The sequence below is a fragment of the Geotrypetes seraphini genome, chromosome 9 (genome assembly GCF_902459505.1).
Source record: "Geotrypetes seraphini chromosome 9, aGeoSer1.1, whole genome shotgun sequence".
NCBI lineage: Eukaryota > Metazoa > Chordata > Amphibia > Gymnophiona > Dermophiidae > Geotrypetes > Geotrypetes seraphini.
This window is the reverse complement of record NC_047092.1, coordinates 77,664,072-77,677,671: the sequence shown is the minus strand read 5'-3', so window position 1 is coordinate 77,677,671 and position 13,600 is coordinate 77,664,072. Positions and strand designations below refer to the sequence as shown.

Below are 13,600 nucleotides of genomic sequence, written 5' to 3'. Positions count from 1 at the left end.
TCAGAGGATAGTGATTTTCAAGTGATGAAGACATCAAGGAAGCTGTGACGTCCTGGTTTGAAGGTCAAATAGAAGAATTATTTTCAAAGGGGTTAAAGTAATTGCAGGAAAAGTGGATGAAGTATATGGAGATATCAAGGGACTATATTGAAAAATAAAATTTTTAAAAAATTATTTTCTTTCTTACTGAGGTGATAAATTATTGAATGTCCCTCGTATATTTAGTTTATTTTATAAAGATATATAGGTGCCTAAGTCTCTTTTCAAAATAGCAGCAAAAATTTTCAATTTTCCAACAAATTTAAAAAGTTCAGTTCTTGTAATAAAAGCATTATAATGTAGTGTGGGAGTACAAGACAAGCTTTTATCAAGAACCAAAATTTCATCCTTTGTCAATGTAAGTTTAGACCAGTGTATTGCAAACTGTGTGCTGCGCGCACAATAGTGTGCCACGGCAAGATTCCAGGTGTGCCGCAAGAGGAATATCATATAGGAAAGTCAGCTGACACCAGTGCTTCTCCTTCTTGCAGGAGCCTCTCCTGCTCTCCACACCTCCTCACCAGCATAGTCATTTTAGGGGTTAACAAACTCAGGGCCCCATCTGGAGGGCCTCCATGAATGCGTGGACATTGACAATGATGACATCATCACGTTGACATCTGCACATGTGTGGAGACCCTCCAGTTGATTGTACTGCGGCTTTGAAAAGTTTGCGAAACACTGGTTTAGACAAATTATATGCTCTACTTATGCCTATTGTTCTGTTGCGATCTGTTAAGCAACAACTGGATAAGGAACTTTCTTTCCTAAAAGAACATGATGCTGTATTTGACTTATTTGATGACGACTTATTAGAGTCTTTTAGGAAGGAATTAAGGGGTCCTTCTACTAAGGTGCGCTAGCCGATTTAGCACACACTAAATATTAGCGTGCGCTAAATGCTAACATGTCCATTATATTCCATGAACGTGTTGGCGATTAGCGTGCGCTAAATCAGCTAACGCGCTAAGTCGGCTAGTGCGCCTTAGTAAAAGAGGGGGTAAGACAGGTAAAGGTTGAAAAACTTAAACGAGATGATTTAGATTACATATTTGGGAATGTATACTTCTGGTGTAAGAAAAATAATTTTCAAAAAAATAGACTCCAAAATGATAGAAGAACCTTTGATAATTTTAAGAAAAATCAAGCAGTTAGAGAGAATTATGCACCAAATAAAGAGGTTTTACCTATCAACAAGATTATAAATTCATGTAAACCGCTCTGAGCTCTCCTGGGAGAATTGTAGAGAAAAATGAATAAATAACATAAAATAAATAAATAAAATAATTATCATAAAGCTAGGAAATGTAGCAAGAGAGATTCAGAAGAAATTTTTGACCCTTCTGTCCCTTTATATACCACACTACCTAGGCAAGAGATTGAACAACAAGTAGCTCAATTGGGAATATTATGGAAGAAAAATTCTGTTCCAGAAACAGTTCAAAGAGGACAACTACCGTATTTTCACGCATATAACGCGCGCGCTATACACGATTTTACAAACCGAGCATAACCATGCACGTTATATGCGTGAGCGCGTTTTACAATTTGTTTTTTACATTGCTGGTTCCCCCCCGACGTCCGATTCATCCCCCAGCCCCTCCGCACCGTTTGCGGTGGAGAAGCAGCCTACCGTGGGTTCGCGATGCCAGTGAGCCCTGCGCTGCTTCCTCTGCCACGGTCCCGCCCCTTCTATGCACTGCTTCCTCTGCCGCGGTCCTGCCCCTTCTCTGATTACGCCGTTACCTGACTATTGCAATTCTATTTATTTTGAGTTGCCCAAATGTGTCGTGCATGCTTTGCAGTTGGCTCAGAATGCTTCAGCCCACCTGATTGCTCATGTTTTGAAATTTGAACATATCACTCCTGTACTACATGCGCTTCACTGGTTACCCATTGAAATGCGGGTGGAATTTAAAATTTTGTGTCTGATGTTTAAGGTGCTTCGTGGGTTTGTGCTTCGTGGGTTCGCGATGAAAATATGAAACTCAAAGACATCACTGTTGGGTACTTTTAAGATTGTTTGAAATAAAGAATTACTTTTATTACACTTGGGATCCGCTTTTCATTCTGTGTTCTATCATGCTGTGGACTTTTTGGCACCTCTTTTAGATCGTTCATGCATATTTTATGAAATACAGTGGAACCTTGGTTTACGAGCATAATTCGTTCCAGAAGCATGCTTGTAAACCAATTTACTTGTATATCAAAGCGAGCTTCCCCATAGAATGTAAGGGAAACTTGCTTAATTCGTTCCACCTCCCATCCACTCCCCCCCCGGCCACTGGCGCTGCTCCACCCCACTCCACCACATCCCTAAAAGACCCCCCACCCCCCGAGGCCTAGCATTGCCCCCCCTCGTGCGAACTGGCATCCCCCTCCCAAACTGAAAGCTTACTCCCCAATGTGGCACCAGCACGCAGCACCAACCCACAGGAGGTGCCAGTGCCGGAAGATCGTGCCTCTCCTCCGACTGGGCCTTGAGCATCTGTGCATGCTCAAGGCCTTCTGGCTCCCACCTCTCTCCGAGATTCTTGGAGAAAATGAGTTAGTGGGCGGGGGGACTCGCAAATCGAGTCAATGCTCGGTTTGTGAGTCACAATTTGCGAGAATGTTTTGCTCGTCTTGCAAAACACTCGTAAACCGAGGTTTGACTATGTTTGCAAACATCATGACTTTGCCAGCATCCCTCCCAAGCTGTACTTTGAGCACGCCTACTGTATAAGTACAAACCAACTTGCACTTCACATGAATAAATGGTTCACAAAATTACCCTCATTGTGACTTAGGGCTCCTTTTACTAAGGTGTGCTAGTGGTTTTAGCGCGCGCTACAACGCCGTGCGCGCTAAACGCTAATGCCTCCACAGAGCTCGCATTTGTATTTTTCGTTTAGTGCGTGGTTTGTGCGCATTAAAAACGCTAGCGCACCTTAGTAAAAAGAGCCATTAATATTGCCATTATCTAGATCAAGTTCAAGTTCAAGTTCACGTTTATTTGATAAATCGCCTATATAAGACATTCTAAGCGATGTACAATTAAAACAGATTATGGGGAGACTAACAATCTTATTAGTAAGAAATTAAAAACAAAAAAAACAAAAATTGTTAACAACTTATAAAAAACAAAAAGCAAATTAAAAAAGAACACATAATTCATTAACAGCAAATAAAGAGCAAAAATAACTAGAAATTTAGTGAGTTCTCTATACATATAGTTTAATGACAAACATGACAAAGAGGAAAGGAGGGAAAAGTTACAAATATTTCTCATAATAGGAGAGAAAAACATGTAATAGGAAAAAATAGAAGGAGGGGGAAAAGAAGAGAGAAAAAAAAACAAGGGACTATCTACTTAGTCAGTAAAGGCGTCATTGAATAAAAAAGTTTTTAACAGTTTTTTAAAGGAGATAAGGTCTTTGTCTTTTCTAATAAAAAGAGGCAGAGTGTTCCAGAGTTGGGGAGCTAAAACAGAGAACATATCATTTCTCCTTGTTCCCACAGTTTTTAGAGAGGGGACCGATAATAAATCTTGATGAGAAGATCGAAGGGGTCGGGTTGAATGATATGGAGTAATCATTCTAGATATGAATTGAGGCGTGTTGAATAACAATACCTTGAAGACTAAAAGAGCTATTTTGAAAGTTATTCGGTGGTTAATAGGTAGCCAGTGTGACTTGATGAATAGGGGTGTTACGTGGTCGTATTTTTTTGCTTTATGTATAAGTTTTATGGCAGTATTTTGGATTATTTGGAGTCTTTTCTTTTCTTTTTGGGATATATTATATAGTAAGGAATTACAGTAATCTAATTTGGTGATAATCATAGAATGAACAAGGATATTAACAGATTTTGGTTCTAAGTAAGAAGAAATAGATCTTATCAGACGGAGTTTATAGAAACAGGATTTAACAGTTTGACTTATGTGGTCCTGAAAAGATAAGTTCGTATCAATGATAAAATGAACCATGCCCCCAGAATGCTTCTGGCTTCTCCTAAATGAGAAAAATTAAGCTTTGGGCAGACATTGAATTGCCCATCCAAAATTTATCTTTTTTATGACCTGTAAAAATTGAGAGAAAAGAACAGATGTGGTCAACACCTATCACCAGCTAAGTAAGTGCTTTTGAATATTCATGCCTATATGTATTTAAACATCACTAACCTGCAGCTTTATGAGGAACAGTTCCAAGCTGAGGGATATTAATAGTAGGATCAGCCATAATACCTTGATCCAATGAACGCAAAGACAGGAACTCGTAAAAATATTCTGCCTAGTAACAAAATACAAAGAAAGACATTGGAAAAGAGAAACTGGAGAAAGAATATCCTTTAAAGATAATAATACTTATTTATTTATTTAGAAGATTTATAGCCCTCAGCATCCACAGTTCTGCGCGGGTTACATACAATAAAATCATTAACAATTACAGGGGTCCTTTTATTAAGGTGCACTAACCAATTTAGTGTACGCTAAATGCTAAGACATCCATTATATTCCTATGGGCATCTTAGCTTTTAGCATGCGCTAAATTGGTTATCGTACCTTAGTAAAAGGACCACATAATTTGCTTAAATCCATTTGTATATATAGTTTTGAAGGCACATAGAACTTCCCTCTCTGTCCAAATAGGCTCACAATCTAAACTAAAGTGCCTGAGAAATAAAGAATATAAAATGTATAATATATGTGAGAATAAAAAACCATTTCAAAGGCGAATGACTGTTGCAGAAGTACATATAACAAATAAAATGACTTTAGTAAATATGATGTATATGATGTAAAGGGAAAAAAAAAATTTTCAAAGGTAGGGGCGGAGTAGCCTAGTGGTTAGAGCTGCTGCCTCAGCAGCGGCGTAGTAAAGGTGAGTGGAGCCCGGGCCAGTGGAGCCCCTTCCCCACCCTCTTCCCTTTCCCTGTACCTTTTAAATTTCTCCAGCATGAGCAGCATGCTGCCCACGTCAGTGTCGGCTCCCTTTGACGTTATTTCCTAGGCACGGGTCCCAGAAGTTGTCAGCATAGCTATTGCTAGCATTCAGCATTTTCAGTTGGCATAACTAATGTCAGCGAAGGCTTATGGGAAATTATATCAATCTGACTCTGGCATGTGAATGCAGATAGACCCTGAGGGCAGGGAGACTGTTTTAAGTAGCCCTGATTAAATCATGATTAGTTAAAAGGTGCTAATGTCTGATTAAGAGGGTGCTTAGAACAATGGGTCCAGGTGCACAGATAACTAAAGTTAATCAGAAACTATTGTCAGAGACAGACTGGAAATTACATATGACTACAGCCTATTTTTCTCCTGTCTATGAAGGAGGGGGGAGATTTAACTTCTATTGAAGCTCAATAGATTCTGGTTTTTAGAATAAGTTTCCAAACTATAAAAGCCCCCTCGCAGCATTACCCCCCTCTCTTGGCTCTTGACACTCTGGTCCTCTCTTGTTTCTCTTGAGCTATCTCTTTCTCTGTCTATCTCTCTGTCTATTCTTCTCTTTATCTATGGAACCCGAAACTTAGACCATCACCCCATCCTGCTTTCTCTATCTCTCTCTCTCTCTGGCTCTCCTTAGAACTTCAGACTCTCTGTCTCTTTGCCTCTGAACTCTGTAAGGCAGGGAAACTGCTTTGCTCTCTACTTAATTGTAATGCTTAATTGTAATGCTTATAAATATTGCTTTTCTGAAAGCCTATTTCTATAATATATTCTTTATGCAATCACCTCTGGCTGTGTTTCTTATTGGATTCTACTCCTGGTGAATCTTCAGTGAGGGAACTGAACCTGGGACCTGGCGTTTGTAAGGGTGCCTCTCAAGTGACCCCACCAACCATATATTGTGGGGGCCACTAACAATCCTTACATTTTGGGGCTTGTCTCGGTTCTTCCTGATGATTTCATCTGGGTAAGTAGAATTCAATTTTATTTTTTCTTGTAGGCAGGCACTGTGCAATAGGATTATTAGCTGCCTAAGACAAGATGGTATTTTCCCCTCAAAAGACTTTGTGCAGTATAGACAGAGTGAGATAGAAATCAAAAGACCTTGGAAAACCCTTAGATTGATTGTACGTTAGACTGGATGACACACTGGTGAAAAGTTCCAGTAATATTGTGGGGTTTTATACTTGGTGAGATTTTACTTATCAATAGACTTTGTATTTTGGATTGATAGACAGAGTGAGATAGAAATAAAAAGACCTTCTGGAACCCTTAAATTGTTTTAGACTGGATGACACATTTGGAAAAGTTCCAGTAATATTTGGGGTTTTATATTTATACTGTCCTTTTGATCACTTTTCTCCTCAACAATTAATTTCCTGTCTAATTACTTCTCTTTCTTCTTCCCCTCTTGAAGTCAGTCAATTTGTACCTTTGCTTAATCTTTTGTAAGCCGAAAAGGAGGGGGAAGCCTCCCGAGAATACTGCGGGGGTACATCCGTATCCACCTGCATGGACGTCGAGGAAGCCCCACTGAAAGAACGAGGAGGCGTCGACGAGAGCTTGCACCTCGATGTCCCTGGAGGGGAGGACCACGAGGCATGGAGCGTCGAGGTCCGAGCATGGTGCCCCGGAGAACCCCGGCCCGAAGACAAGCCTCGGGAAAACGAGCCCAGGTCCCCCGAGGTAGGCTCCTCCCGAATCGGGTAATCCAACCGGACCGGCGACCTCAACAGACTCGGGTTGGACAGAGTGAGGTCCAAGGTCTTAATGGAGCCAGTAGTGCGAGGACCCGGGGACCTGCCCCGCCTTGGGGGGGGGAATCCCGCAGATGCTTCGCAAGGCGCCTCGACCGAGGTTGGCCCGAGGGAGAAACATGCCTCGATGGAAGAGGCGAGGAATCAGACGAGGACAGACGCCGAGATCGACGTGCCTTGCCTCGAGAAACCTCGATGCAACACTCAGGCTGGTCCGCAGCACGCGAGGTTGAGGCCGGAGCAAGCTGACCCAATGCCGAGAGCTCCAAGGAGATGATAGCCTTCAATACCTCCTCAAACATCGCCACCGTGACCATATTCAGCCGGGCAGGTGCAGCAGTGCATTCCACCGAGGGCGACCTCAAGGATGAGTATTCCCATGTGGTGGAAGCACGCTTGGAGGATTTGGAGGATGTCTTGTTGGGCCGGCGGGACTACACTCACCGCTTGGATGGCCAGAGACTCCGAGGAAGGCTTCTTCGGTAGCTGAGCAGAACCTGAAGGAGGAAGAGGGGACTTACCCGGAGCCGAGGTCTTCGAGGCTGAGGCCTTCGAGGTCTAGGGAGACTTGCCCGGGCCTGAGGTCTTTGAGGCCGATGTCGCGACCGAGGCTGAAGCCGAGGTCGAGGCCGAGACCGGAGTCAAAGCAGAAGCGGCTTCCATAGCGAAAAGCTCCGCAATCCTGGCCCTACGCCGCCGAAGAGCCCGAGGTTGAAGCGTGGCGAAGCGAGGACAGGAATCCGTCGGGTGATTAGCACCCAGGCACAGGATACACCAGCGGTGCGGGTCAGTGATGGAGATAACCCACCCACACTGAGAGCACTTCTTAAACCCGGTGAGAGGCCTGCACATAAGTTTAGACAGCCGAAGCCACTCGAGACCAAGCAGCCATGGTGAACCGGGAGCCCCCGGTCGCCGAACCGAAAAACAAAAACCGAAAATTAAGGAAAAGGAAACAATTAACAACGCGCACAGGGACTCCCGTATGAAAACAAGAACGCCGCGGTGCTAGAAAGACACTTAGAAATCGCAGAGAAGAGAGACAGGGCTTTCTGGCTCCGCGGAAAACTAAGAACTGAAGACCACGAGGAGGGGATGCGCCCTCTAGTGGAGCAGAAAGGCACGCATGCGTGGGCAGTACTAGCAAACTTGAGATCTTCAATCAAGTTTGCTTGAAAAGCTGTATGCGACAGGGCTCCGTGGATGACATCACCCACATGTAGAGAATATGCTGCCTGCTTGTCCTGGGATAATGGTTTTACCCGGTAACAATTCTTTTCCCCAGTTGGAGGCACCAAGTGCTAACCGAGTGAGGGACCAATAGAGGCTAACTTCGGGGGGCACCAGCCAGGTCAGGCCCAGACCCAGAGCCACCCTAAAGGGGGAATTACATGAACAAATGCAAAGTTGTGCATGTGAGAAAGAGGAACCTGAACTATAGCTATGTGTTGCAAGGTTCCACATGAAGAGTCACTACCTAGGAAAAAGATCTAGGTGTCATCATTAATGATACGTTAAAACCCTCTGCTCAGTGTGCAGCAGTGGCTATGAAAGCAAATAGAATGTCAGAAATTATCAGGAAAGAAATGAAAAACAAAACTGAGAATGTTATAATGCCTTTATATCACTCCATGGTGCTACCTCACATTGAATACTGTGTGTAATCTGGTCACCACCTCTCAAAAAAGATATGGCAGAATTAGAAAAGTTACAGAGAAGGGTGATGAAAATAATAAAGGGGATAGAAACATAGAAACATAGAAATAGACGGCAGATGAGGGCCACGGCCCATCTAGTCTGCCCACCCTAATGACCCTCCCCTACCTTTCTCTGTGAATAGATCCCACGTGTCTATCCCATTTGGCCTTAAAATCAGGCACGCTGCTGGCCTCAATCACCTGTAGTGGAAGACTGTTCCAGCGATCAACCACTCTTTCAGTGAAAAAGAATTTCCTGGTGTCACCTCGTAGTTTCCCGCCCCTGATTTTCCACGGATGCCCTCTTGTTGTCGTGGGACTCTTGAAAAAGAAGATATCTTCCTCCGCCTCGATGCGGCCCGTAAGATACTTGAACGTCTCGATCATGTCTCCCCTCTCTCTGCGCTCCTCGAGCGAGTATAGCTGTAATTTGTCAAGCCGTTCTTCATATGGAAGATCCTTGAGTCCCGAGACCATCCGGGTGGCCATTCTCTGCACCGACTCCAGTCTCAGCACATCCTTGCGATAATGTGGCCTCCAAAATTGCACACAGTATTCCAGGTGGGGCCTCACCATGGATCTATACAATGGCATAATGACTTCCTCCTTACGGCTGACGAAACCCCTTCGTATGCAACCCATTATTTGTCTTGCCTTGGATGAAGCCTGCTCCACTTGATTGGCAGACTTCATGTCCTCACTGACGATTACCCCCAAGTCTCGTTCTGCTACCGTTTTTGCTAGGATCTCGCCATTAAGGGTATAAGACTTGCATGGATTTTGGCTGCCCAGGTGCATAATTTTGCATTTTTTGGCATTGAAGTTGAGTTGCCATGTCCTAGACCAGCGCTCCAGCAGGAGTAGGTCGTGCATCATGTTGTCGGGCATTGAATCTTCGTCTGTTGTGCATTTGCCCACTACATTACTTAGTTTGGCGTCATCGGCGAATAATGTTATTTTACCTCGAAGCCCTTCTGCCAAGTCCCTTATAAAGATGTTGAATAGGATTGGGCCCAAGACTGAGCCCTGTGGCACTCCACTGATCACCTCCGTCATTTCGGAGGGGGTGCCATTCACCACCACCCTTTGAAGCCTACCTCCAAGCCAGTTCCCAACCCATTGCGTCAATGTGTCACCTAATCCTATAGAACTCATCTTGCCCAGCAACCTGCGGTGTGGTACGCTATCGAATGCTTTGCTAAAGTCCAGGTACACGATGTCTAGGGACTCCCCAATATCCAGCTTCTCCGTCACCCAATCAAAGAAGCTGATCAGGTTGGATTGGCATGATCTCCCCTTAGTAAATCCATGTTGTCGGGGATCCCGTAGATTCTTTTCATCCAGGATTTTATCCAATTGATGTTTGATTAGAGTTTCCATTAGTTTGCTCACTATCGATGTTAGACTCACTGGTCTGTAGTTTTCTGTCTCCATCTTTGAGCCTTTCTTGTGGAGTGGAATGACGTTAGCCGTCCTCCAGTCCAACGGGACGCTGCCTGTACTAAGGGAGAGGTTGAACAGCACGGACAGTGGCTCCGCCAAGACATCACTCAGTTCCCTAAGCACCCTGGGGTGCAGGTTGTCCGGCCCCATTGCTTTGTTAACCTTGAGCTTTGACAGCTCACCGTAGACACTGCTGGGCGTAAACTCAAAGTTACTAAAAGGGTCAACTGAGCCAACCCTTGTCTGTAGCTGAGGGCCAAGCCCCGGCGCTTCTCGGGTGAAGACTGAGCAGAAGTATTCATTTAATAGTTGGGCTTTTTCCGAATCCTTATCCACATAGTCTCCGTCTGGATTCCTAAGACTTACAATCCCGCCTGAATTTTTTCTTCTGTCACTGATATACCTGAAGAAGGATTTATCTCCCTTCTGGGTGTTCTTTGCCAGAGACTCTTCCATGTGGAATTTAGCCTCTCTGACTGCTGTTTTGACGGCTTTTGATTTGGTCAGGTAGTCTGCTCTAGAGTCCTGCTTCCCTGATTTTTTGTAAGAGATGAATGCTTTTTTCTTCTCCTTGATGAGGTCTGAGATCTCCGCAGTAAACCACTGTGGCTTATTGTTCCTTCGCCGTTTACTTACTGATTTAACATAGCGGTTTGTTGCTTCTTGTATGGTGGCTTTCAAAGTCGACCACATTTCTTCCACATTATCAGTTTCTGCTTGGCTTTGTAGCGCCTGGTGAACGAAGTCTCCCATTTCTTTGAAATTTGTGTCCTTGTTTCCTATGATGAAAGGCTAACATATCTAGGACCCTTCACCTTGGAGAAGAGATGGTTCAGGGGAGATATGATAGAGGGAGTGGAACAGTTAAATGTGAATCACATGTTTACTGTTTCCAAAAATACTAGGACATGCAATGAATACTAGGACATGCAATGAATACTAGGACATGCAATGAAGCTACTAAATAGATTTCAAACAAACCGGAGAAAATATTTTTTTGCTCAACATGTAGTTAAATTCTGGTATTCATTGAAAGAGAATGTGATGAAAGCAGTTAGCTTATCAGGGTTTTAAAAAGTTTGGATAATTTCTTTTTTAAAAAAATTCCATGAGCCATTATTAAGATGAATTTAGGAAATTTGCTGCTTATTCCTAGGATAAGCTTCAAAAAATCTGTTTTACTCTTTTGGGATCTTGCCATGTTAGGGGGGGGGCTACTTGCGACCTGGATTGGGCACTGTTGGAAACAGGGTACTGGGCTTGATGGAACTTCAGTCTGTCCCAGTATGGCAACTCTTATGTTCTTATGTACAGAAACAGGGGATTAAGGAAGATAACTTCCCAAATTTCTCCTATAAAGGTCTGGCTACAATAAGCCCCTTTTAAAATAAAATAACTATATGTGCTTAAATCTTAATATGTGAGTTTTCCCACATAAACATACATTCTCTTAGTGAAATAAGGAATCCATGTGTTGTTTTTAGCCCTGCTCAAACTCTGCTCACATGATGCCCAAACTATATCTCCTTGAGATTTCTATTTACTAAGGATCTGCATGTGTGACTATCAGCTTTCTGAAATCTGGTTTTACACTTGTATGGGCTTTGTTTATGCAAATTTTAAATAAGCCTTCTAAATTAAACACTACAATGTTAATTCAGGAATTTTGAACTTTGAACATTTTAGTATTTTTCTTCAGTGGATTCCACAAATATCTTTAAGAACACATTTTTTGTTTGAGATAAATTCAGCTGAATCAAAGTCTTCATGCATAGTTCAGTTTTCCAGTATGCAAAAATCATAACTACATTTTTTTTATTTGTTGCAATTATTTTATGCAAAGAGAATTAAGGTCCCTTTTTATCAAGCTGCGTTAGGGATTTTATCGCCATCTGCTGTGGTACAAGATCTGCCATTCATAGGAATTCTATGAGGGTCGGAGCTTTGACCGCAGTGGCTGGCAATAAAAAACTCTAATGCAGCTTGATAAAAGGGGGACGACTTTAATTAAATATTTTGATCAGGATATATATCTAATTATTACTTTTTCAAGAAAAGAAATTTATAAAAATTGCTTTAGTATATCATGCTTAACTAAACTGCTTTATTTCAAAATTACAAATTAATTTCAACTTTTCATCTGTCATATTTAAATGACGGTTGTTGGGCTGATGTGATAAGAGAGAGAGTTCATAACATGTGCAAAGGTTCATCCAGCTCTTGAAAGGTAGAAAAGCATAATTAAATCATTCAGGCTTACTTTGGCTGTGTTTCAATTTACTAAGCCTTTGTTCTTAAGCACTGTATATACTTTGAAGTTTAGGATAAAATATGATGAACCCAGCAGTGATGGAGAACACACTTTTGATTATAATCTCATGAAAACCTAATCACTAACTTACAAGCATTTATATCATAGTGAACAGAAAAAAAATTATGTAAATGAACCTTTATTGATTCCATGTGTCAGATTTTGACTTTCCTTGACAATCCTGAACAGTAATATAGTTTTTCATGAAAACCTAAGAACACAAAACATTCCATGCTGTCTCAGCACAAAGGACTGTTGAACCTAAAATTCTAACAGTGGCCAATCCAGAACCATAGAATTACGATATGAATACAGTTCTTAAACTTCTAAAAATTAGGCTCGGAAGTAAGAAGAAATGTATAGGAACTTGTTGTGTTCAATTCATACTCTGATTTTAAGGGTTTGAAGGACAAATATCTCCATGTCGATGGTTTGTTTTTTTTTTCAACAGAAATAGTTATAAAAGGGATAGTCAGGAATACAACCATTCCTTGTTGCTTATTCTTAGAGATACGCAGCATTTCCCTAATTAGGGGAGGTTAGGAAATAAAGCCCAGATTCTGTAACCAGTGCCATTGTCAGCAGCTGCCTTAAAAACGGATGGGGTATTACATCAAGGAATTGTTGCCGGGATGGAAATGTCTGGAAGGAGTGGAAATGCAGTAAGCAAAACTGAAAGGCGCGATTGGAAGGGTGACAAACCTTTTTGTGAGGCAAATAAGTAAAAGTAAGAGAAAAAGTCACTTTGGTTCTCAAAAGTAGTAGCTGAGAAGGTAAAGAATAAGAGGTTAGCTTTCATAAACTACAAAAGATCACACAAAGAGAAACACAGGCAAAACTATCTGGAAAAGTTTAGAGAAATTGGTCAAGTAGTCAGGAAAACAAAGATACAAATGGAAGAAAAAATAGCTGACACGGTAAAATGGAGAGACAAAGACATTTTTTTAGATATATCAGATGATCAAGGAAGGTAGCAAACTGTGATTTCTTTCTACTCATAAGAGAGAATTCTGCGGCAGCAAACCGACTAACCTCCAAATCCTGGAGGGACTCAGAGAACAGATCAACCAGGTTCATAGGTGTAAAAAATCTCTGTACTACGGGACCCACACCCAGATCCGGGGTCCAACCTGGATCCTGGTCCTGGAGATCCATGAGCGCTGCAGCAGCCCCAGCCTGCGTAAGCAAAAGCATGATCCAGGCATCCAGGGTGTCTGTGCCAACCACCGGCACAACAGCTTGTGACACCTTGGGAAAACTGGGCATAATTCCCTTGTCCTGAGAAGGGAAAACCCACATAGCCAGTGAGGACACCAAAGAAGGCACAGAAGGCACCTTTTTCTTTGCCAAATAAGCCTGACAAAGCAAGTTAATAAATTCCACAGAAAGCCCATCAACTGAAGCAGAAGCTGTCTCCAGG

The 13,600-nt window shown here is 42.4% G+C and overlaps 1 protein-coding gene across 3 annotated transcripts in view; it reads right to left on the bottom strand.

Moving 5' to 3' along the window:
* The window catches only part of WIF1 (WNT inhibitory factor 1), a 240,146-nt gene that overhangs the window by 185,192 nt on the left and 41,354 nt on the right, over positions 1-13,600 (bottom strand). For all 3 annotated transcript variants that reach the window (XM_033959664.1, XM_033959665.1, XM_033959667.1), the window contains exon 3: positions 4,202-4,310. In XM_033959664.1, coding sequence (XP_033815555.1) covers positions 4,202-4,310 — 109 coding nt within the window. The remainder of the gene's footprint in view (positions 1-4,201; positions 4,311-13,600) is intronic.